The sequence below is a fragment of the Lissotriton helveticus genome, chromosome 4_1 (genome assembly GCF_964261635.1).
Source record: "Lissotriton helveticus chromosome 4_1, aLisHel1.1, whole genome shotgun sequence".
In the NCBI taxonomy this organism is placed as follows: Eukaryota; Metazoa; Chordata; class Amphibia; order Caudata; family Salamandridae; genus Lissotriton; species Lissotriton helveticus.
Window position 1 is genome coordinate 1,932,946,846 of NC_136063.1, and position 23,125 is coordinate 1,932,969,970.

Consider the following 23,125-nt stretch of genomic DNA (forward strand, 5'->3'; position numbering starts at 1 on the left):
GGGTGATGTTGAGATTCCTTGTTTTGTTTTGGGGGGGAAGCTGCCGGGTCCATTTATGTCTTTGCTTTGAAATGTCTCAGTTGTTTACCTACAGAAGGGTCACGCCGCACTATGGAGGAGGCTCCAAAGGGCACCAGTTGTGTGCTGAACAGTTGTAAAGTGTTATATTATGACAAGTGCTGCATGTAAATACAAATTAATAACGTGGAATGTTAGGGGGCTTAATAACAGGGTTAAAAGGATCAGGGTGGCTACCTATCTCTGCCGTTATGGTGTCAGCTTTGCTTTTCTCCAGGAAATGCACCTCTGGGGGGACCGCCTTAAATATGTTCAGCGTAGATGGCGCGGCCAGTTTTTCGCCACGTCTTACTCTGGGTTTGCTAGAGGGGCCCTCATCTGGGTAGCACCGGGGGTTCCCTTCAAAGCCCTTCACACAAAGCTGGATCCCGAGGGCAGGTTCGTTATAGTGATGGGTACTTTAGATGGACGGAGTGTATGCTTGGTGAACGTGTATGCCCCAAACACTGACGATGGCAAGTTTTTAGGTCAAGTGATGGGACAGATAGATATAGACCCGGACATGGAGCTCCTTATAGCAGGGGAGTTTAATTGTGCACTTGATGGAGACCTAGACCGATGCCCCCCAAAGTTAGATGCTAAACCTAAAATGAGAGAAGCGTTGACCCAGATGCTCCGCAGTTATGACCTGATAGATATCTAGAGGCACCACAATCCGGTCCATCGGGTGTACTCGTGCTACACGCCTGCTGCCAACACCCATAGTAGATTGGATTATTTCTTTCTCCAGGGCAGGGTCATCGGCCGGGTGGAGGAGGTCCACTACTTGGCGCGTTACCTGTCAGATCACTCTCCGCTCTTGCTTACATATTTGGTGGGTGGACCTAGGCCCAAGATCCCGCTATGGCGGCTTAACACGGAGGCATTCGGTGATCCCACTTATAAGGCTATTTCGCAAGGGCTCGTGGCTTATCTTGAGGTGAACTGGGGGTAGGCTAATACAAGGGCAAAAGAATGGGACGCCATGAAAGTCGTCATCCGGGGAACTTGTCTGTCCACGGAAGTAGGGGTAAAACGGGTACTAGAATGGGAACTCCGACAAGACGAGGATCGTTTGCCGGAACTGGAGAGGGACTTCCCCACAGATAAAGAACACCGGCCTGAATGGACAGCCACGCGACAGCACCTAGGGGACACCTTGGCCAATTTAATAGGACAGCCAGCAGGAGGAGATGGTACGCAGAGGGTGACAAAGCTGGGAGACTACTGGCGCGTTTAATCCAGGCAGAAACCCATCCCCACCCGATTCTGGCACTGAAAAACGATTTAGGCCGGATGGTGTATACGCAGCAGGCGATTAACGACGCGTTCCGCTCTCATTTATGTAGAATATACTCGGAATCGCAGCACTTAGCGGGCGCCGAGGACATTGAAATGTACCTCGAGGGGATACAACTGCCCAGCATTGATGCGGAGAGTCAGGAGGACCTGGGTGGGCCACTCCGGGAGGAGGAACTGCGGGCCGCGATAGCCCATCTGCAGACGGCAAAATCGCCGGGGATGGACGGCCTGGCGGCCAAACTCTATAAAGAGTTCCAGGGCGTTCTGGTCCCGAAACTTCTTGAAGTGGCAATGGAGGTCTATGATCGGGGATCGCTCCCGGACTCTATGCGGGCGGCGACAATAGTTATGATCCCCAGGCCAGGGAAGGATCCTCTCCTCCCAGGATCCTATAGACCCATAACCATGTTGAATGTGGATTTGAAGGTTCTCAGCCAGGTGCTGGCCTCTAGACTCCTTCCCTATCTTCATCGCCTGGTCAATGACGACCAATCGGGGTTCATCCCAGGCCGGAACACCTTGCGGAACACCCGCCGCCTGGCCCACGTCATGCAAACCTTGGAGGGACGGGCCAAGTGCAGCACGCTGGTATTTTTGGATATCGAACAAGCGTTCGACTCGATCCGCTGGACCTACCTCTGGAAAGTGTTGTTAAAACTCGGACTGGGGGAAGGATTTGTGCGGTGGGTCCAACTGCTGTATGCCAGACCGGTGGCCAGGGTCCGCACGAGCCGGTGTATCTCGGATGAGATACCAATATCGCAGGGAACGCGTCAGGGGTGCCCGCTCTCTCCCCTGCTCTTCGCCCTGGCGATGGAGCCATTGGCATGCCATCTCTGTACGGTGCTTAAGGGCCTGGGTATTGGAATAGGGGAGGTGGAGCACGTGGTGTCCTTATATGCGGACGACGCGTTGATTTATCTATGCCAGCCGACGCAGTCACTGCCGATCTTGATGGCCGCGCTAGAGCAGTTTAAGGCCGCTTGTGGCCTGGCGGTGAATAACGCGAAATCCCAGCTCTACGCGATTGGGAGGGGGTCCCGCGCCCTAAGATGGGTTTCCCCAGGGTGGACGATACACTCCGCTATTTAGGGATCTGGATTGGTCGAAATTCGGCCGCTTTCTTCCAACACAACATGGGGCGGATACTCCAGGGTCTGAAGGGAAGTATCGCCTTCTGGAACACCCTTAAACTCTCCCTGATGGGGAAGATTGCTTTAATTAAGATGGTGGTCCTCCCGCGCTGTCTGTATACTTTTATGGGATACCACACCGGGTTTTTAGAGAAGTGGATTCCCTTCTAGTCCATCTATTATGGAATGGGAAGAGATGCAGGGTGAGTCTGGAGGTCCTGAAGCGCAGATGGGGCGCGGGGGGGCTTAGAAGTCCCCGATCTGGAGCTGTATTACTTTGCCTCACAACTGCAACACGCGATCGCGTGGTTGGATGTCGACCCCTCCTGGGAGCGGTCCTTGCTGGCAGGGACTTATGGGAGTGGGCAATTGGGAGCACTGCTCTAGCAGGTGGGGGGGCGGCGGGGCCACATCCCTCTGCTGGCGCGGTTGGGGGCGGCGATCTGGGACCGGGTGGTGCGGCGCCATATCCACACCGAGCCATTTGCCCCTGACTTGGATCTATGGCTTTTGCCTCCCTTTGCCCCGATTGCGCGGGTCATGTCCACAGACAAATGGATAGAGGGGGGTGCATGATGCTGGCTCATCTGTACCCAAACGATAAATGTATTACCTACCAAGAGGCGGTTCTCACCTTTGAGCTTGGTCCGGGGCAATTTCTTCAATATGCTAAAATGGCGGCGACTGCGCGGAAGTTATGGCCCACGTTCCCGGATGCCCCGGCGCCCACTGCTACTCTGGTCACTATGTTGGTGATGGCGGGGGGACGGAAGTTCGTGACTCACCTTTATAGGGCGCTGCGGGAGGATAAAATGTTGCGGCCCTTGGCGATAGAGGATAAGTGGCAGCAGGCGTGTCCACAAGAGCTTACTCCCCGTGACTGTGAAAAAAATACATGAGAGTGTGAGAAAGGTGTCAGCGTGCAACCGCTTCAAACAAATCCAATATAATATTATCCACATGACCTACCTCTCCCGTAAATGTCTCCAGACCATTGATGATACCAGGGAGGCCCATTGCCCGAAATGCCGCAGCCCCTTGGCGGACTTTGTGCATATGGTATGGACGTGTCCGGTCCTCCAATCATATTGGGTGGCGGTACGGGAGGTCTTGGTGAGAGTATCGGGGTGGGTGATAGAGATGGACCCACGTCCGTGCCTCTTAGGCTTAATCCCCCGAGACCCCAAACGAAAGGTGAGCAGGCGGTTTCTGATACTAGGCCTGGTTACAGCCCGGCGCCGTATTGCAATTCATTGGTTGTCCCCACAAGGCCCAACGCTGCAGAAATGGACGGTAAACCTGAGGGAATGGGCGCTGGCAGAAGAAGAGCACATGAGGCATACGAGGAGGAATGAGAGGCTACCAGAGGTCTTACAGGCTTGGGGGGGTCATGTTTCAGGAGCTGGTGGGACTGGATGCCCCTTCAAAGCAAGACGGTTCGGAACCGGTAGATTTGGGACAGGGAGAGACTCTGACTCAGGGTGACCGGACACACAATGACCCAGTGTAGGCTGCATGTGGCATAGACCCTATTTTTTAGTTCACAACTTTTTCACGACCCGGCAGCCGGGGATGGGGAAGGAGGGGGGGAGTTGGAGGGAGGGTTGGGGGCGGAGGGAGGGGGGACTGGGGAGTTCTCATATAGCTCAATAAGGTTTCGCTGACATGTAACCATGCAAGGGGTGGGTCTGCGCCTCCATTGTCCTGGCTATTGTGATGTATCAGGCCGATTGCTGAAAGTGCTCTGTGGATTTTTATGAATGGAGCGATTACGATATAAGTTTGTACCTTGCTGGATTTACTGTACTGGAGTTGAAAATTCAAAACATGATAAATAAAGTTTTTTAAAAAAAGTCAACGCCGTCTCCTCCTCCTGCTTCAACACCCTCCGCATGCTCCGCAAGATCTACAGATGGATCCCGACAGATACAAGAAAGACAGTCACCCAGGCCCTCGTCAGCAGCAGACTTGACTACGGAAACGCCCTCTACGCGGAGCCCTGACCAAGCTCATCAGGCGACCACAACGCATCCAAAACGCCTCGGCACAACTGATCCTCGACGTATCACGCCACGGCCACATCACCCCCCACCTGAGAAATCTGCACTGGCTCCCTGTCAACAAGAGGATATCCTTCAAGCTCCTCACCCACGCACACAAGGCACTCCACAAGACCGGCCCAGCCTACCTCAACAGACGGCTCTCCTTCTACATCCCCAACCGCCAGCTACGCTCCACCGTCCTGCGCATCCGAAGAACAACCATCCGAAGAACAACTACCGGTGGGAGATCCTTCTCCCACCTTGCCGCCAAGACATGGAACACCCTCCCACTGAGCCTATGACAGACCCAAGACCTGCTGATCTTCAGGAGGATACTCAAGACCTGGCTGTTCGATCAGTAGCACCCCCCCCCCCCCCCCCAGCGCCTTGAGACCCACGCGGGTAGGTAGTGCGCTTTACAAATGATTGATTGATTGATTGTGCAGTCAAATTTCTACCGAAGACCAGAGGCCTCTGATCTCCACCTCTACCAGATGAGCTACCCAACCCACCAGACACACGGCTGTCACCACTGTCGGCTCTGGGCAGGGAAGGGGGAGGGGTCTGCTGCTGGGCCAAATAAGGTCAGGCAGTCACTATCGCAGATCTTTTGCAGTCTCCCCCGAAACCGGAATGGAATGCAACAGGTTTCCTTAATGCTGGGCCCAGTGCAACATTTGGTTCCACTGCAGAGCCGTACATGCCACATGGCATAGCCGATGAGCAGGATGCAAAAGGCCAAGAGATTTATGACAGCGCATTCCTTATACAAAGCCGTGAGCCCAAACATCAAAGGAATTATTTGTGCGGGTATGTCACAAACATTTGTGTGCAACAATCCCGGCAAGGTTTAAATCTTTTAGATTTTTGGAGGGGACAAAGCTCCAATTGCACACTGGCTGGAGGATTTTTGAGAAAACAAAATGTCATCAAATCAATGAGAAGAAGGTGAGTGCAGCTCCGGATCTACGTTCCAAGGTGCAGAATGTAGGAAAATGTCATCAATCAGGGGTGGCGCTTATATGCGGACAGAACAAAGTCAACACAGAGCTAAACTGTGCGTGGGAGCACTGCAGGTTACAAGTTTCCAAATCCAGTCTAGCATCATGGGATATTCTAAAGGTGGGAAATTTGCATCAAAAACATACTTCCCAGCAATGGCTATGGTAGACTTTTGGAAATGCAGGGTAATATAAATGATATTCTGTGTGTGGCACAGATTTATTCTCTTTCAAACCCATGACCAGTAAGATGCTTTCTTCACTAAAACTGTGAAACAAACAGTTCAACTTTCACAGCAACACAAAGAAGGTCACCTATCACTAGCATACTACCAATCATTACATCAGTCCTTTCTCTCTTGATACTCCAGTCAAATCTTATTAGACCAACTGAGTGACTATTTGAAGCTGATAGGATCAGGTTGCCCCACTGGCCCCATAAAAAGGCTCAAACACTGCTTTCTATTCTTGGTATCCCTTTTATGGAGATGGTGAATCTTTCTGTCACCAGTCATGTAAAGGCTCTAACTTGTGAGCCAGGCTGTTGGACCGAAGTGAATCTCTTTGTCCCCATCTGTTCAAGAGAGAAAACAAGGTTTTTGTAACCAAGTAGGGGAAAGGGGAATGGGAACGAAAGATAGAGACTACAATGCATGGCACAGGAAACTATGCAGCTGCCTGTCGGATAACTTGAAGCATCCTGCTAACCAATGCTATGTAGTTTAGGGGAATACTAAGGGATGAGAATACAATATCAGAGTTCAACAAAGTTCTATCCATATCTTAACCGTAATTGCAGTTCCAAACTGGTTATTCTCTAACCTCAAACATGTAACTGCTTTCAAATCACCTTGAGCACGTTTTCTACCTAGATACCTAAAAATTCTCCTGACAACTGAATAGGAATGTAGATAAAAGAAAGGCCAGTATGTAAACAGAAGTGCCCCAAAATATGAACATTGGTTATCCTGCATTTCCAAATTGTGTGCCAACGACGACAAGCTTATATAGCTCAACCTTAAATAAAGTCATTAATATCTCCAGAAAGAGGCTTTTGTTCTGTACTTCAGTGTCTTGTGGGCTTACTTCAATCCAAGTGCCCTGTGCTATGATCACAAAAAACACTTCTAAAGTCAATAGAGTCCTAAAGATGGCAAAGCATGTATAAATGTACTTCAGTCCAGTTTTGAAGTAAGTCAAACACCACACACAGCCCACCACTTATTTTGCAACACACTCAATGGAGGCAGAGAATTAAAATAATAGGCAATAGGAACTAATGTTAAGTGATGTCAACATTTACAATGCACATATATGTAGTTAGATAGATAGATAGATAGATAGATCGATAGATCGATAGATCGATAGATAGATAGATAGATAGATAGATAGATAGATAGATAGATAGATAGATAGATAGATAGATAGATAGATAGATAGATAGATAGATATGCAAAAAAGAAAGCGGAGAACTCTGAGCAGAACATGGAATGAATTAAAGCAACCCCTGACACGTATTTCGCTCTAGTTAGAGCTCATCACAGAGGTATGAACCCAGTATAAGTCAAGGCAATACGCTATCAGGCTACGAGCGCTGCATAAATTATGCAAAAAAGAAAGCTGGGAACTCTGGGTAATTCCTAAGTTTAGGTGGAGAGCAGCTCCTTTATATGGAGCACCCTACAACACCACCGACACCGAATTTGCTCACCTCAAATGTATGTTTCTACAGCAGAGTTTTGAAGCCTAGTATTAGCACTGGGGCCCCCAATGCTAAGCTAAGGAGTGACAAAGCCTTTTGCAATTTTTAGAGTAAAGTCTTTACACAAAGCATTAGCAAGTGCTAGCCACACCAAGCTGTAAAATGCTCTTGAAAAATGGCACTTGCCAATCCTTCATAGCATTAGTAATTCTGAGTATAGTATTACCAGGGCAATGCCACAGTGGGAATAGTAATCAACTCCTAATGTTTGTTTGAAAATTCATAACTGATAAAATCAAGCTTCTTACCTCATTTCCTCCACATTGTACAATGACTTGTGACATATAAATAGGATTTCCCATGCTTTTTATGTCTTCCCCTTCCCACCCCTGAATGGGCTCAGAGAGTATTTGTAACTCCAGTTGTTTCTTCTTTCGTAGGTCCTGGCATTGAGTCTGAAAAAGTCGAGAAAAGTTACAAAACATTTCTGTATAACAGTATGAATATTTATAAAGAAAAACATAATAGAACATATTTTATGCCTTTAGCCCATTTCTTTGGCATACATTTAAAAGTATAAATGCATATGCATATATATGTATAGAACTGTTTAAAAAAAGTGTATATATATATATATATATATTGCCATATTTTTTTAACATTCTATGTTTATGACTGTGTATTTAGAATTACACCTCTTTACATTTTGTAACCCATAGTTGGATATACAAAATTAAAGAAAATTAACAAAGCCAATATTGCAAAGTCAGTGAAACTGTTTTCAAAATAATAAATAGTTAACTTTTAAAATGAAAACATACTGTAAGAAAATGCCTCTTAGTGCATCCACCCCCATTTCTTTTGGGCTGAAGGCGCTAGTTTTTTGACAGTGTGCACTGGGACTCTCCTAAGCTGGGTCCAGTGCATGTGCTTTGACCCCTAAAACATTTGGCTTTAATCCAAATTAGCATACATAACTTACTTAGAATTCCACAGTATATGGAACAAAGTGTACCAAGGGTCCGTAAGGTAAATGTCACTATTGGACTGCAACATCCACTGTGCCACCCACTACAGTGACAGTGCAAACATGCCTGCAAGACCATCACTGTTGTATGTCTGTGCAGTGTTAAAACTCCAAATTCAACCTGCCTAAATAACCCCTTTTGGCAGGCCCTCCTTTTAAATATTAATAAGTCAGCCCTAAATAGGCCTTAGTTCCCATAAGGCATTGGTGTATGATAAGTGTTTATTGTTACACATGTCTTTACAGCGAAAATGCCCCAAAAGCTATTTAACCTGTTAGCTGCGCTTTAGGAAAGCATTGTGATACAAATTTTACTATTTATACAGGCAACAGTTACATAATTCATTTTTAGACTTTTGGAAATATTTATTGTAAGCCCAATTCACTGGTAAAGTCAACCACCTCAAACTCAACCAAAAAAAGACCGAAATCATTCTTGTATCACCTAAGAACAACTCGCTCCCCATTCTATCCTGGATCTCGGACCTTACAGCACTCAACTGCTCTCTCACTATATCAAACTCAGTTATATCCCTCAGTTTTAACATGGCCAGAACCTTAATCTTATCGCCCACATTAAAAAAAACGGCCAAAAGCGCTCTCTTCACACTCCATCACTTAAAGAAAATTAAACCCTTAATTTGTGCAGACGACTTTAAATTAGTCATCCAATCGCTGGTCTTGTCAAAAAGCGACTATGGTAACGCTATCCTCGCTGGAACTCCTAAAGCTTCTGCTATTCTGTGCTGCTTATTCTGTTTTTAGATCGTGTTTTTAACTTTGTTGTGCATTTTATTCTGGGGGGCTCTTTAATCATTAAGCTAAGTGGGAATTGAGTACTGGCACTCTAACACCCCTACCCACACTACATACCTTCTGTGACAGCCTCGCCCAGCCGTTTTACTTTTCGGTTGAGGCGGCGGCGGGCGCCATCTTTGGTGTGGGCTGGGGCTGCGCTCTAGTCGCGCCGGCCTCCCACCCTCCTCCCACCTATAAAATGTGTGTAGGGACCAGACGGCGCAGCGGGCTGGCGCAGCGGGCACGCCGGATGCGCACCGAAGCCGCGCCAAAGCCAAGCCCGTCTGCGCCCGTCCGCGGCCGACCGGGGCCAGGGGCCCTGACCCCTGCTCCTCATGCGTGCCACTTGCACTCTATCACTAGTAAGAGATTGATGGATCTTTGCCCCTCTCCTCACACTGCCTGTCGACACTTGATGGAGGCAGTGGACTTGCGCCCTTGTCCTCACTGTCCATTCAAAGGGAGGACTTTGTCCTTGGATGACCCTGACCCTGAAGTGGTTACAGTAAAGGGTGGGCTCTTAAATTGCAGATCCATAAGCAAACACTCCCTCCAGCTGTGGGATCTCTTACTTGATGAGGCCCTGAACATATTATTTCTAACGGAAACTTGGTTAGGAGAGCACTCTGATCCAGATATACTGAACGCAATTCCGCCAGGATACTCCCTCCATAGACTTGACAGAGATAAAGGAAGGGGTGGTGGTATTGCCATCATTGTCAAACACCCTATTGAGTGTGTCCTGAGATCGGTAAAAATTGACAATAGTGAAGCTGGCGAATTCAACATTAAATTGAGTCAGCACGAGGCAATTTCGGGCATCCTAATATATAGACCTCCGGGGTCTCTGGGAAACTTTCGAAGTAGTTTATTGGAAGGGGTTACTCAGACTGCGATCAAACACAGTAAAGTATTGGTGTTGGGGACTTGAACTTACATCTGGAGGATCCTCTACAGAAGGAGGCAGCAGATGTTCGTTTAGTCCTAAAAGAATTGCAACTTGACCTGTTAAGTGTAGCTGCCACACATGAGCGGGGTCATTGTCTGGACCCTCTGTTCGCCAGCTGGGACATGATAAAGACACTTACCCCCCTTCAGCTCCCATGGACTGACCATTTCTTGGTCCCTTTCCATTTCTCTTACCAGCTACATAAGGCCACAAGGACTGGGCCCAGCAATGTTATGAGACGTAAATGGAGACATTATTCTCAAGAGGATTTTGTTCGAGCCATTCAGAAAGCGAAACCACCGCTAGCTACTGATAGTGACCAGGCCAATAAGGAATTCAATCAGCTTGTGGCTGCCACCTTGGACGAGCTCGCACCCCTGAGTGGGGGCAAAGCCAAGGAGGGTAGACAACGCACCGCCCCTTGGTTCACACAGGAACTCCAGCAAACTAAGTCTAACTGCAAAAAGCTCAAAAGGGGCTGGAGAAGGAACCCTAGTGATCAGGGCAAAAGCAGCTATAGCTTGGCACATAGAAGCTATCAGTACGCAGTACGCAGAGCCAAAGCTAAATATTTCCAGGCACGCATTGAGGCAGCCGAGAGCTCCTCACGCGAATTGTTTAAAATTTACAAGGAAATATCTCTGGTTTCCAGCTCAAATGCTCCTGTAAGTGTCTCCACGGAGGAATGCAATAGAGTCGCTAACTTTTTTTCAAACAAAGTTAAAGCAATTTATACCTCCTTCTCTAAACAGCTGGGAAGGGGCATAGACTTCAGAGCGGTTGGATCGCCTATGGCTCCCGACTCTTCTTTGCAAATCTTCGAGGTCCCGTCGGCTGATAGTCTAATAAAGATTTGTCGTAGTGTGAAGTCTGGATCCCCCAATGACCCGGCCCCTCCTTGGGTCATTGCGGAGGGTCTTGCTGGACTGGAACCACACGAGACATGTCTTACAGACCTCTTTCTTCACTCAGCGGGTTCCAGAGGAGTGGAAGAAGGCTATAGTACTCCCAATAAAGAAAAAACCAAATGTAAGCATTGATGTGCTGGAAAACCTCAGACCCATTTCACTATTGCCTTACGTGGCGAAAGTGGCTGAGAAGGTGGTTAATGCTCAACTCACTGAGCATCTGGAGAGAGGGAATCTATTTCATCCCTCCCAATCAGGATTTAGAGCTGGCTTCTCGACGGAGACAGCTCTTTTACGTGCCACTGAGACTTTAAGAGTAGGAGCGGATGCAGGACACACAATGGCCCTGATCATGCTCGACCTCAGCGCAGCTTTCGACACTGTAGCTCATTCCATCTTGCTACAGTGTCTTAGTGAGGCTGGGGTCGCTGGTCCCGCGCTGCACTGGCTGCAGTCGTTCCTTATAGGAAGATGCTTCCAGGTACAACAAGGGGCTTGTCGATCGGTAGAGATGCCACTAGACCAGGGAGTGCCTCAGGGCTCATCTTTGAGCCCCACTCTTTTTAATCTGCACATGGCCTCCCTGGCGAAGGTGGTACAGGCATACGGGGTGGAATTGGTATCTTATGCCGACGACACTCAGATGCTGATTTCTCTATCGCAGAACACCGCCAATGCCTCCACCAACTTTAAGGCCTGTATGCAGGCATTAGCTGAGTGGATGGACTCCCACTGCCTAAAGCTCAACGGCTCTAAGACAGAGGTTCTGGTAGTGGGGGGAAAGAGTGACAGCTGGTCGGCCGAGTGGTGGCCTCCATGCCTTGGTCCTACTCCCACACCTTGTGAGGAGGCTAAGAACTTGGGAGTATGGGTTAACCACACTGTCTCCTGTGAGGGCCATATAAGGCGTCTTGTGGGCAAGTGTTTCGGGGTACTGAAGACCCTAAACAAAACTTTAGACCTGCTACCCCTAGAGGCCAGAAGGACGTTGACGCAGGCACTGGTGACCTCTCGGTTGGACTATGGAAACATTCTGTTCCTTGGGTCCACCGAGGGTAGCCTTGGTCGCCTGCAAGTCATCCAGAATGCCGCCGCCAGATTAGTGCTAAGGAGACCTAGGAGAGCAAATTCTCAGCAGGCACTGGATGCGCTTCACTGGTTGCCAGTGAAGAAACGCGTGCTGTTCAAATGCCTCCTCTTCTGTCATCGTATTGTCTGGGGCAGGTCGCCCGCCTATCTTAGGGACTTAGTCAGCCGCTACGAACCGCCAAGGGCCCTCCGTTCGGAGGGCAGTGGGCTGTTGACAGTCCCAAGGGTAAGGAAGGCCAGAATGGGCGGACGATCTTTCTCGCTCCAAGCTGCTCAGCACTGGAACAAACTTCCTCCTGCCCTGAGATTGGAGAGCAGTGAGACAGTGTTTCGGGCTAGGCTCAAAACTCTACTCTATACCTTGTAGGGCTAGGGGTTCTGTAGTGGGTGGTTGTGAGTAGCTCCATTCAGCGCGGGGACACGCCGTGATGGCATTACTGTGCGCTTTATAAGCTCTTTATTATTATTATTATTAAAGCCCACCTCGCCCCAATCAAATCTGTTCTGAACCTGGCCGCTAGGCTCATTACCGACCTCAAACGGTTCGATCATATCTCCTTTGCCCTAAAAGCCCTCAAGTGGCTTCCCGCTGAAGGAAGGGCTTCCTACAAGGCAGCTTGCATTACACACAAAGCCCTGCATCGACGCTCCCCACAGTACCTGTCAGATAAACTTCACAAAGCGGGCTGCTCTAGATCATTGAGGAGCTCCAACACCCTCGCGCCTCCTCTGTTAAACAGGAAAACCTCACACTCTCGCTCTTTTTCTGGGAACGCACCTAACATCTGGAACTCCCTCCCTCAAGATCTTCATTGCAACCCCTCTTACGTCAGCTTAAAATAAGACCTCAAACTTCTCCTGCTCAACAAATACTGGGGTCCTTAAATCCTCTCTTGGGCACTCATACCACCCCAACCTCCTACTGTTCTTCTCCCCCTCTCTAATCTCCCTTCGCCCACTAATTCCTCCCCCCAGTCTTTCCCATAGGACCTGCCTCTTCCCACTTGATAGTGCCTTAACCTCCCCCCTCCTCAGCCACCCCCCCTTTCCCATACCCTTCCCCCCTCTTCTCCATCCTTTCCCTCACATCCTAGGCTAACCTCTCAGGACTTGCTGTAGACCATTGCAATACATGTAATTTGATTGAGTAAAAATAGAGCTGTTTTTACTTTCTAGTTGGGTTTTGAATTCCCACCTCATTGTTATTATGTTACATTCAATTATTTTATCCATGTATAGCTGTTTGATATCGCCTTAACTACCCCCCTCCTTAGCCTCCCCCCATTCCTATACCCTACCTCCCTCTTGTCCATGCGTTCCCTGTTACTCTAGCCTTTTCTCTCATGACTTGCTGTAACCCTTTGCAACTTGTGTAATTAGATTGTGTAATATTTTAACTGCTTTCTACCTTTTGTATTGGTTTTTTAATACTACCTCATTGTAAATTTTGCTATACTGCAATTTGTAGCCAGCGCTACATAAAACATTTTCATAAATAAATAAATAAATAAAGTCAGATCTGTAATAAATAGTTTTGAAAAGGTACTTTTAGAAAGTTACCTACAACAATGCTACAATGCCAACACAAGTGAGATCTACTGAATGAGGACTTTCAATACTACAGTGGAGATGGTTTTTACTTTACTTATTCTTTGAAAAAATAACAAAAGGTCCATGGGCCTTTGTGGCTCAGACTTTGAATCTGTAACATCTAACCTTGAGTGGAGATCCTCTAATTTGTATTTGTAATCTCATTACTCCACAGTCTTTAAATACTATAAAAGATTATGGAAATTTGCAACAATAAAATAATACCGAAAACCTTATCTCTAATAAATCCCACCACCCAGCAGGGAATGGCCATAAAGGTTTTTTTTCAATAATTAACCTTTTATGTCGACTACTCATGCCCGAAAATAACCCAAATACTCACAGGGCAGGACAGAGGTCATAAGTTTATGGAAGAGAAAGACTGAATCAGTGTTACAAGATCTCTAGTAAATAATCAAGGCTCATCATCTCCCCTCTATAAAGAAATAGCCCGGCAAGCTCATTTATGTTTCAAATCATTAGAATGAATACAATGAGACTGGGTACCAATTTCACACCTGAATTTGAATGCTAAGGCCAGTAGCTTTAATTACAATACAGTGGACATACTTTGACCGCAAACTCTAAAACACATTTGTTTGGCAACTCCTAAAATTAAATAAAGGTAGGATACCTGCCCATAGTAAGAGGTAAACATAAGTAGAGTGTCCCCGATAGTCACCATCTAAATATCCAACAATGAAGACCCATAGGCTACCCTCCAACCGGAATACCTCTGCACAACCTTAGGATGATTTGCCTCAGCCAAAACCAGACCCATCAAGATGGCAGACGGAACACCCCTAAATCCATAAATTCATAGTAGATGTTGAAGGTTATTTTACCATATATTAAAGGCCTGAATTTGTCAAGCATCCTTTCATGGTAACATATTTCAGCCATCCTGGCCACAAATGCCCCCATCACCAAAATGTGCAACAAGAATTCCACCATAGGTGAAAGGAACAGGAATAAAGAAGGAATAATACCCACTTGGTCTGCATGGAGTATGAAAGATACATTCAAACCTGTGCCCATGTTTGAACATTAGCAAGTCTCCCTTACGTGGGAGGGAGTAGAAACTCTCAAAATGCCCTTAATACCACGTACATATGATGGCAACCAAAAATGTACCTGAAAGAAAGGGAGATTAAGGAAGAACACTGCAGCTGTATCATGTCAGAAGAGGCAGAGGACAATAAAGGAAAATCCCAGGTTATATTAGAGGGCTTAAAATATGAGTAGGCTAAAAAAAAAACTTAAATGTGTTTGCAACTTGACCCATCTCTTTTTCTCAAGACTTGCACAACGCTCCTCAAAAGCCTGTATGGTTGCCACCAACTCATACAAGTGGGTGTGCTACAACTAAGCCAAAGTCCTTTGGAAGGAACACAAGAACTAGAGAGCACCAGAGTCAAAATTCCCTTGAACAACATAACACCTGCAACAAAGTTCAACTTGAATCCAAAACCTTCAAGGTAGATGTTTGCTGTGCAGACTGGATCGCCAGAGCATCAGTAGCTATATTTTTAGAAATCAATAGGTTATATATAATGGGGACCAAACCGTGTAGGGCCCCATGATAAGAACCCATATCCACACGACAGTCAATGGCCTAAGAATTGGAAACAAGCAATTTTTTTTTTATTTTTACATTTTTCAAAGAGACCTTTATTGACCGTATGCAGAACTGACACATCAGGGCGCCTACAACCCATCGGGCTGGCACTGCGCCACAGTTTGTTCCCAGCAAAAGGGGTAGGGGAAGAAGCACAGCAAGCCGCCTACAACCCCATCGGGCACGGCCACGTCAGGAGGGCATGCAAGGTAATCAGCCAACTAGTTTGGTCTCTAACAAACATAAGTAACCCAGAAACTTAATAAAGCCACAGTTCTCGTGCCACTGGTCTTCGTTTGGATCGACTACCTCGAACTCACCCGTCCATTATGTGCCACTGTCTTGCCCATCCGCCGCCCCACAAATCCACAGGTTGCACAGCTCAGGACATTTTTAGGAGCTCAAGACTTCTCGGCTTCCCTCCCCTTCCCGTCCGTCCACCCCCTCCGAGAGATGATCTGGGTTTATGTCAGCAATGTCAGTGTGTTTCAGGAGGTAAGTTTGCAGAGGGCCCCAGATGTCCTGTGGGCGAGATGTAGGTGGCATAAATTCAGCATAAGTGTGAAGCTGCTCCTGAAAATGTATAAGATCAGTCAGCCACTTCTTAAATTTGGGAGCCCTTCCTCTCCCCCAGCGGCATGCAATTCGTCTTTTGGCTAAGGAGGTGTATTTCCGGATCTTAACAGGCAGCTGCTCAGTGTATCCCAAGAGAGCCACAAGGGGGGTATCGGGCACGTTAAAACCCGGTCATCTCATCCAATGCACTGAGGGCCTCCCTCCAGTATTCCCAGATCAGCGGGCAATCCCAGGCCAGGTGTCTGAACTCTGCACCCGCTGCTCCGCACCTGTCACAGCGGTCAGTGTCGAGCAGCCAGAGACGGTGCACCCGGGCGGGTGTATAATAAAGTTGGTGTAGATATCTGTAGTGTATGAGTCGTAATGTGCTGTTGGCTGAGATTTTGCCAGTCTGGTGGCAGCAGAAGGACCACTGTTCTTCCGTGTGGGGGGAGACCTGTTTCCTCCTCCCACTTGACCCTGGCTGGGGCGGGGTCCCTCTCTCATTCCCTCTGTGTGGTGCAGTATAGTCGTGACACTACATGCTCTGTGAGGCCTGCTGCAGCCCACAAGACAGAAGTCCGTCTGGGGTACTTGTCTTCTCATTCAAAGGCTGTGGTGCCCAGCAATTCAAACTGGGCTGGTTGGTTGTTTTATGTAATGACATAGAAAAGCTAGAAAGAATGGCAGAGAATCTTGCCCACAGGTAATCTACTAATTAAAGACTGATTCAAGCATTTGCATTAATTTCTTTTACATTGCCCAGGTATGGTTTATTCTCTCAAATTTTTCTTTTGTTCCTCTCCCTCCATTGCACGCCATCTTTATATTTATTTGATGTTTTTTGCTGGGTCCAGCAACCGCAAATTTATGTTGGGATGCTCCTTTCTAAATAATTCCCTTATATATTTTTTTACATTTTATCAGTCTAAGAACGGCATACATCGCCTACCACATAGGAATGGTAAATTAAAAACAAAAAAGATGTCAACCACAGCATCGTGACACATATGACTTTACAACCGCTAGTAAGATAAATTACGGTCACATACCACAAGATTCTTGAAGGTGGATATCGCTTTTCGAACATCCTGGTAGTCTGGATGGGCCTCCTGTTGAAGAAATATACTTTTGGGTTAGGCATCCAAGCAGATCTGGTTTCTCAATATAGCTGAAATATCCATGCATGTTTTACATTTCATAAACCGCGGAGCCTGCTACAATTCGAAATGATAACAACCATCATGCTAGTTTGGCCCATGCAAAAGGAAACTACAGAGAAATGAGGTGACATGTCAAACTAAGAAATAGCGACGTATGATCAGCTTTGTAAACACACTGATTTCTGAATCCTCAAATCCCCAAATGCAATATTCAACATAAGAGCTGCTTTTATTCTGAATTCACACAGCCTGATATCTTCTGTGCAAAAAATATAATTGAATGGAGCTAAAATATATTACACGAACAATAGTAGGGGGACCCTGATTGCACACTGTGGCTATGCTGACACTCTTAAATCCAGCTACAATCCCAATTGTATTGTGTCCAAGTTGCCTAATTTTGATAATGCCAAGTATGTGCCTGTGATAATTTGCTTCACAGCCATCTTGACTAAATTTAGCTAGTTGCTTATCAATTTAGTTACTCCACCCGGAGACCCCGTTTGTGCGGGTGACAGCAGCATTATGATGGCTCAGGCATTATATGAGCTGCTGGCTACACTCCGCCAAAGCTCAATTTTTTTTACCTTTAATGTTCCTGGGATTCTGACATGGATTTTTCAATCAGTTCATCATCAAAATGTGTATTTGGAATAATTCATTATTTACACCAATAACTTTAGAGTTATAAGTGCCAGACATACTTTTTTAACCAGTAGCTAGCAATACCAATGCACGATATATGAACTTACCTTCAGTAATGCTCTTTTTTATGTATATTCTATCTAACCGCAGATTCTTTACCCTGTGAATACCCCCATGCTCCAGACTGGATATGGAGATTTTTTTCAGCATTCTTCCTGCGCGCCTGTATGTGGTGTCATGTGACTCCCGTCAGCTCTTCCTGTCCCGGAAGTGATGCGGGAGTCACTTATACTTGCTGCCCCTGCACACTGATGTCAGTTTCTTTATTTAATCTGTACGTGCCCTCAGTCACAGAGCTTATTGACTGATCAGATATGACAGTGTGCAGATCTCTAATCTGGAACCTTATCATGGATGGTGAAAAGAGTAAATTTCACAGAATGGGCAGTAGAGAGGGCAGTGACAAAATTGCAATTAGATATAGTATTCACCAGAAAGAATGTTACTGAAGGTAAGTAAATTGTTCTTCTGATGGATACTACTAACAGCAGATTCCTTACCTAGTAAACCGATACCAAAGCAGTACCTCTCCCAGTAGGGGGTCTATAGGATAGTGCAAACCAGGAAATCCGGCAAAAGGAAATGTGCAAAGTGCCCTTCCTGTCGACCTGCCTATCAAGGCAGTAGTACTTCATGAGCATATGGAGAGACACCCACTTTACAGCCCGACAGATGACCAATACAGGAACCCCGCATGCCAGCGTAATGGTAGCAGCCTTGGCTCTGGTTGAATGAGTTCTCAGATCTTCCGGGGACTGCTTCTTAGACAGTGTGTACCAGATGTTTATACAGAGCACCATCCATCTCGATATGGTCTTTTTCTGCACTAACTTAACCTTTTTTCTCTAATGAACCCCACAAAGAGCTAATCATCCATACGATTGTCTTTGGTACGAAAAATGTAAAAAGCTCAAAGCTCTATTAGGGTCCGAGTGGTAGAGTCTCTCCTCTTTCGAGAGGTGAGGTGAAGCAAAGAATGCCGGAAGGGTGATAGATTGTTAAACATGAAAGGGTATCACTACTTTTGGAAAAAATGCCGGCCTAGTGTGAAAAACCAATGTGTTTGGGAAAAAGATGGTGTATGGTGACTGAACAGACAGAGCTGTAGCTCTTTCGAGCGATGGGAGGAGGTAGATTATCACTGTAAGGAAACAGTTTTTAGAGGCAGTAGATGCAATGGACACCTCTGCATAAGCTTAAATGTATACACATCAGAAAGTGAGGAGCAAATGAAGGTCCCACTGCAACATTACAAAAGGTTTGGGGGGGAAACATATTTACCAGAAATGCATCACATAAGGTGATTTAAAGGACAGCTGATTCGGGAAATAAAAAAAGGGTAAAAGTATCAACAAGTAACCTTTAACTGTGTTCACGTCAGGTCCTTGCTAGGCTAAAGACAGCACAAAAAGCAGAACATCTGACAACCTATGAGATAAGAGAGGCAGCAGCAGAAAGGCATACAGTAGCCCTGGTGCTCCAATCCAAGCCGAATGAGTCGAAAAAAAGCGAGCTTTCTGGGAACAGAAACAAGCAAAATTGTTGGCACTGCGCATTCTCGACAGAGGTGACGAGGTCTAGTCAGGGCTCTCCCCATTGGTGGAAGGCACCCTGCACCACTTTCGGTTCCAGTTATCATTCATGAAAAGCAAGGCGTCGAATTTAAAGATCGCACCAGTTGGTTCACAACCAGGGAGATGATCTGCCGACTCAGTCTGTTCAAAAGGCCCAGGGCTCCCTGCCTCAGACCCACAATCCCAATCTGTCCTGCTTGTTGTAGAACTACATGATGGTGGTGGTATACGTGACCATCCTTTAATGGACAAAAGAAAGACTGTCAACACCAAGCAAATGGCCCGCAATGCCAACAGATTGATACAGACGCAGGTCTCCACCAGGGCCCGGAGGGGGAAGGAGAGAGATCTAGCGCCGGTCCAATTGCAGTTGTGAAACCACAAATGAAGATCTTTTTCAGTCTCCCTCAAAACTGGGATGTAATTCAACAGGTTCTCTAGGTACTGAGCTAATGAGACGTCCGAACCAAATGCAGAGTCCACATTTGCCCTCTTGAATAGTCCACTACCAAGAGGCAAGAAGTCTCAGAATCACTCTCACGGAGACCCAGGACTTAGGCTGAAACATTGGGTTCATAGCTCTAATATACTGGACTCATTGATCATAAAGAAAAGCTCAAAACCGCACCACATCCAGAACGGCTTTCATAAATGGAAGCCTTTGAAAAGAAGACAGGTGTGACTCCTGCCTGTTGATTGAAAACACCAAAGAGGTTAGAATGTTTGCTGTCATCTTGAGGTATCAAAAGGGGGGGGGGGGTGTTTACCCAAGAGAAGTCACTGGGACCTGGGCCATATTTGGTACTGAGAGGGAAGGGGTCCCAGTGAAAGTTGACAAATTACCACAAATTAAATAATAATAGTATTACACTTAATGAATCTACAATGTTTTATTCACAGTGTAGACGAAGCCAGGATATAGTATCCAACATTACTCATTTTGAAAAGGTTGAATAGTGCCCAAGGAGTAAGGGAGAAGTGATAAGGTGAGGATAGTGCAGGCAGGGATTAGTGACAATAAAATCAGACAAAAATCTGACACATTTATAAATCAATTGAAATGTACAAATGTACAAATGATCATGAATCAAGATAATCACTTGAAGAATCACATGCCCCACGTAATACATTATATGTAACAATTTCAAATAGGGGGCTAGAACATAGAGGACAGTTGTCGACGTTTCGACCCACAGATGGTGCAGGATTTAGTGGAGCCCTTGCGGCGGGGTCTTCATCTTGAGGTAGTCTACAACTGACTGAGGTGAGTCTGCCTTCAAACACCAGTCATCGAGGTAAGGAAAGACTGGTATCCCAACTTCCAAAGATGTGCTGCAAACACGACCATCTTGTTTGTGCACACCCAAGGGGCACTGGTAAGGCAGAAGGGGAACACTGAGAAGTGAAAATGTTGCTGACCCACCTTTAACTGCGGATAACACCTGTGGGACTTCAGGATGGGAATCTGAGGATGGGAATCTGAAAATAGGCATCCTGCAGTTTCAGCACTACCAACCTGTTTCCAGGGCAGACAGAATCTGGGTCAACATGAGCATCATACATTTTTACTTTTACAAGAAGAAATTGAGAGGGCGAAAATCTACAATAGGCCAATTGCTTCGCCCTTCTTTAGCACCAGGAAAGAACAGGAGTAACACCCAGTCTCTATTTCTGATGCCAGGACCCTCTCAGTGGTACCTTTGTCCAAATCAGCCTGGGCTTCCTGTTGTAGAATGAACAAATGGTACCCCGACAGCCATTCTGGTGAAAGTGCAATATGCAATGGGGTGGAAAGGAATGGTAGAGCATATCCTGGCAGGAATTTCTGAAGCACCCATCTGTTGGATGTAATGCTTTGCCACCCGTGGAGGTAGTGCGTTATCCTGTCTCCAAAGGAATGGCCATGCCACCAAGGGCAACATAAAAAGGTTTGGAGACAGTCGCGGGAGGAGTTGGTGACTGACCAGTACACTGCCCCTGAAAACCTGGCTGTTGTAACATGGATCCCGACCCCTGCCTCGAAAGGACAGGGGATCTGCTATTGTGGAGGTGGACCTTCGCATTCTCTCTGTGCCATGTTTCTTCCATAGCCTCAAAACGGGCAAAACTTCCATATGGGCATCAAGCGCCCGAGAAAGTGCACTGTGGCCCAGCCTTCCTTGAAGTTCTCTAAGATCAAGTTCGCCTTGTCTCCTTTGAGACAGTGCCATATATGGCATGTCTATTATTGATGCATAAATGCATTTTAAAAAGCCTGTGGATCTCATCGAAACAAGGTGATGAAGCACTACACTGGTATCAACTACCCTTCCCACGCAGTTGGTGGTTTCCAGCCCTGTCTGGATTTCTTATTTTGCTGAATGTTGCCAATCTTGTGTAATTTGCACAAGGTTGGGGCAGAATTTTTCTGGGGCTGTTGGCAAGATCTCACTGAGAATATCCCACTATGCATGCAAATAGAGTCCCAGGAGACAACGAGCGTGCAAGAAGCAGAGGGCGAGGCTGGCTGAGGAGAACATACTCTTCCTGATCCCATATCAGCAAGCATACTAGGGAATGATTTAGGGTTGATTTTACTTATTAACACTACCAACAGTTTCGACATTTAAGAAAATATGACCCAAGCCTATCTTGAAAAAGGTTTCCCTGACATATAATAACCATGGGATCTTCGCAGAATACTCAAGCTTGAGGCAATCTTGTAATATTTCCTTTGTGAGTTTCAATTCATCAGAACTCCAAACCTTGCTCCAGAGCAGCAAGGGGGAGACATGAATAATGTCACTCACAAATTCAAGACCCACCTCAGTATGGCAGAAGGTGTTTGAGGTACCAGATGGGACAGATAAAAGGCGCTTTATAAACTTATTTTCCATGATTTGGATTTTGTTACAAGATTGTGTACCGCACACGCCCGCGCCGTACGTTGCAACAGGGATACATTTTGCTTTATATAAAGATTTTAATTCTGCAACCGGTTTCTGACCCAATTTGCTTGAAAAGCGGAAGATAGCCTCTACGGATTGGGTAGCCTTTTGCACACGGGCTGATATTAGAGGATCCCAGCTCAAGGTTTTGTTAAATAAATTCCCCAGGTAATTAAAACTATCAACTTTCGCAATAATTGAGTCCCTCACCATAAGCCTGCGAGATTTTACCCCTTTTGGGCCGCAGACCATGGTGAAGGACTTTGTGAAGTTGACCCTTAGGTCTAATCCTTGCATAAAAGTTTCAAAAGCATTCAAACAGGTTTGCATGCTATTAACAGTTAGGGTCATTAAAACCGTGTCATCTGCATAAGATAACATCGGTATCCGTTTACCGTTAACCGTTAACCTGGGGAAAATCTACACAGCTTTCCAACAGAAAGGCTTCCAGACCATTGGTGTACACCAGGAACAAGAAAGGGGCCAATATACACCCCTGGCGAACACCTTCAGTCGATGGTATAGACTTTGTCTTTTCCCCGGCGGGGCCAAATCTGATCCTTACTGTTGTGGCAGCATGCAGTCTGCGGAGGAGGGTGACCAATGGCTCTTCAAACCCCATGGACTCCATCATTTGCCACAATTTTTTTCTACATACAGTATCAAAGGCACTGGATAAGTCCATGAAGGCCAAGTAGATACAACCACGCTTAGCCCTCATGTACTTACCCATAATTAGTGCCAGATTTAGGCACTGCCCGGTAGTGCCTTTCCCCGCCTAAACCCATATTGGGAATCAACAATAATACCAGTTGACTCAGCCCAGGTTTCCATGCGGGCCAGAATCACCCTACCCATCAGTTTACAAGACGCATCTATTAGCGATATTGGTCTGTAACAAAAGGGGTCGCATTTGTTGCCCTTTTTAAATATCGGAACCACTACCGCCTCCTGCCATGAAGTCTGAATGCGTCCTACCACAACT

At 46.5% G+C, this 23,125-nt stretch overlaps 1 protein-coding gene across 3 annotated transcripts in view; it reads right to left on the reverse strand.

The window, feature by feature from the left end:
* ARHGEF6 (Rac/Cdc42 guanine nucleotide exchange factor 6) overlaps positions 1–23,125 on the reverse strand; it is a 1,071,863-nt gene that overhangs the window by 337,241 nt on the left and 711,497 nt on the right. For all 3 annotated transcript variants that reach the window (XM_078688613.1, XM_078688614.1, XM_078688615.1), the window contains 2 exons: positions 16,824–16,883; positions 7,546–7,692 (listed from right to left, as the gene is read on the reverse strand). In XM_078688613.1, the coding sequence (XP_078544739.1) occupies positions 7,546–7,692; positions 16,824–16,883 (207 nt within the window). The remainder of the gene's footprint in view (positions 1–7,545; positions 7,693–16,823; positions 16,884–23,125) is intronic.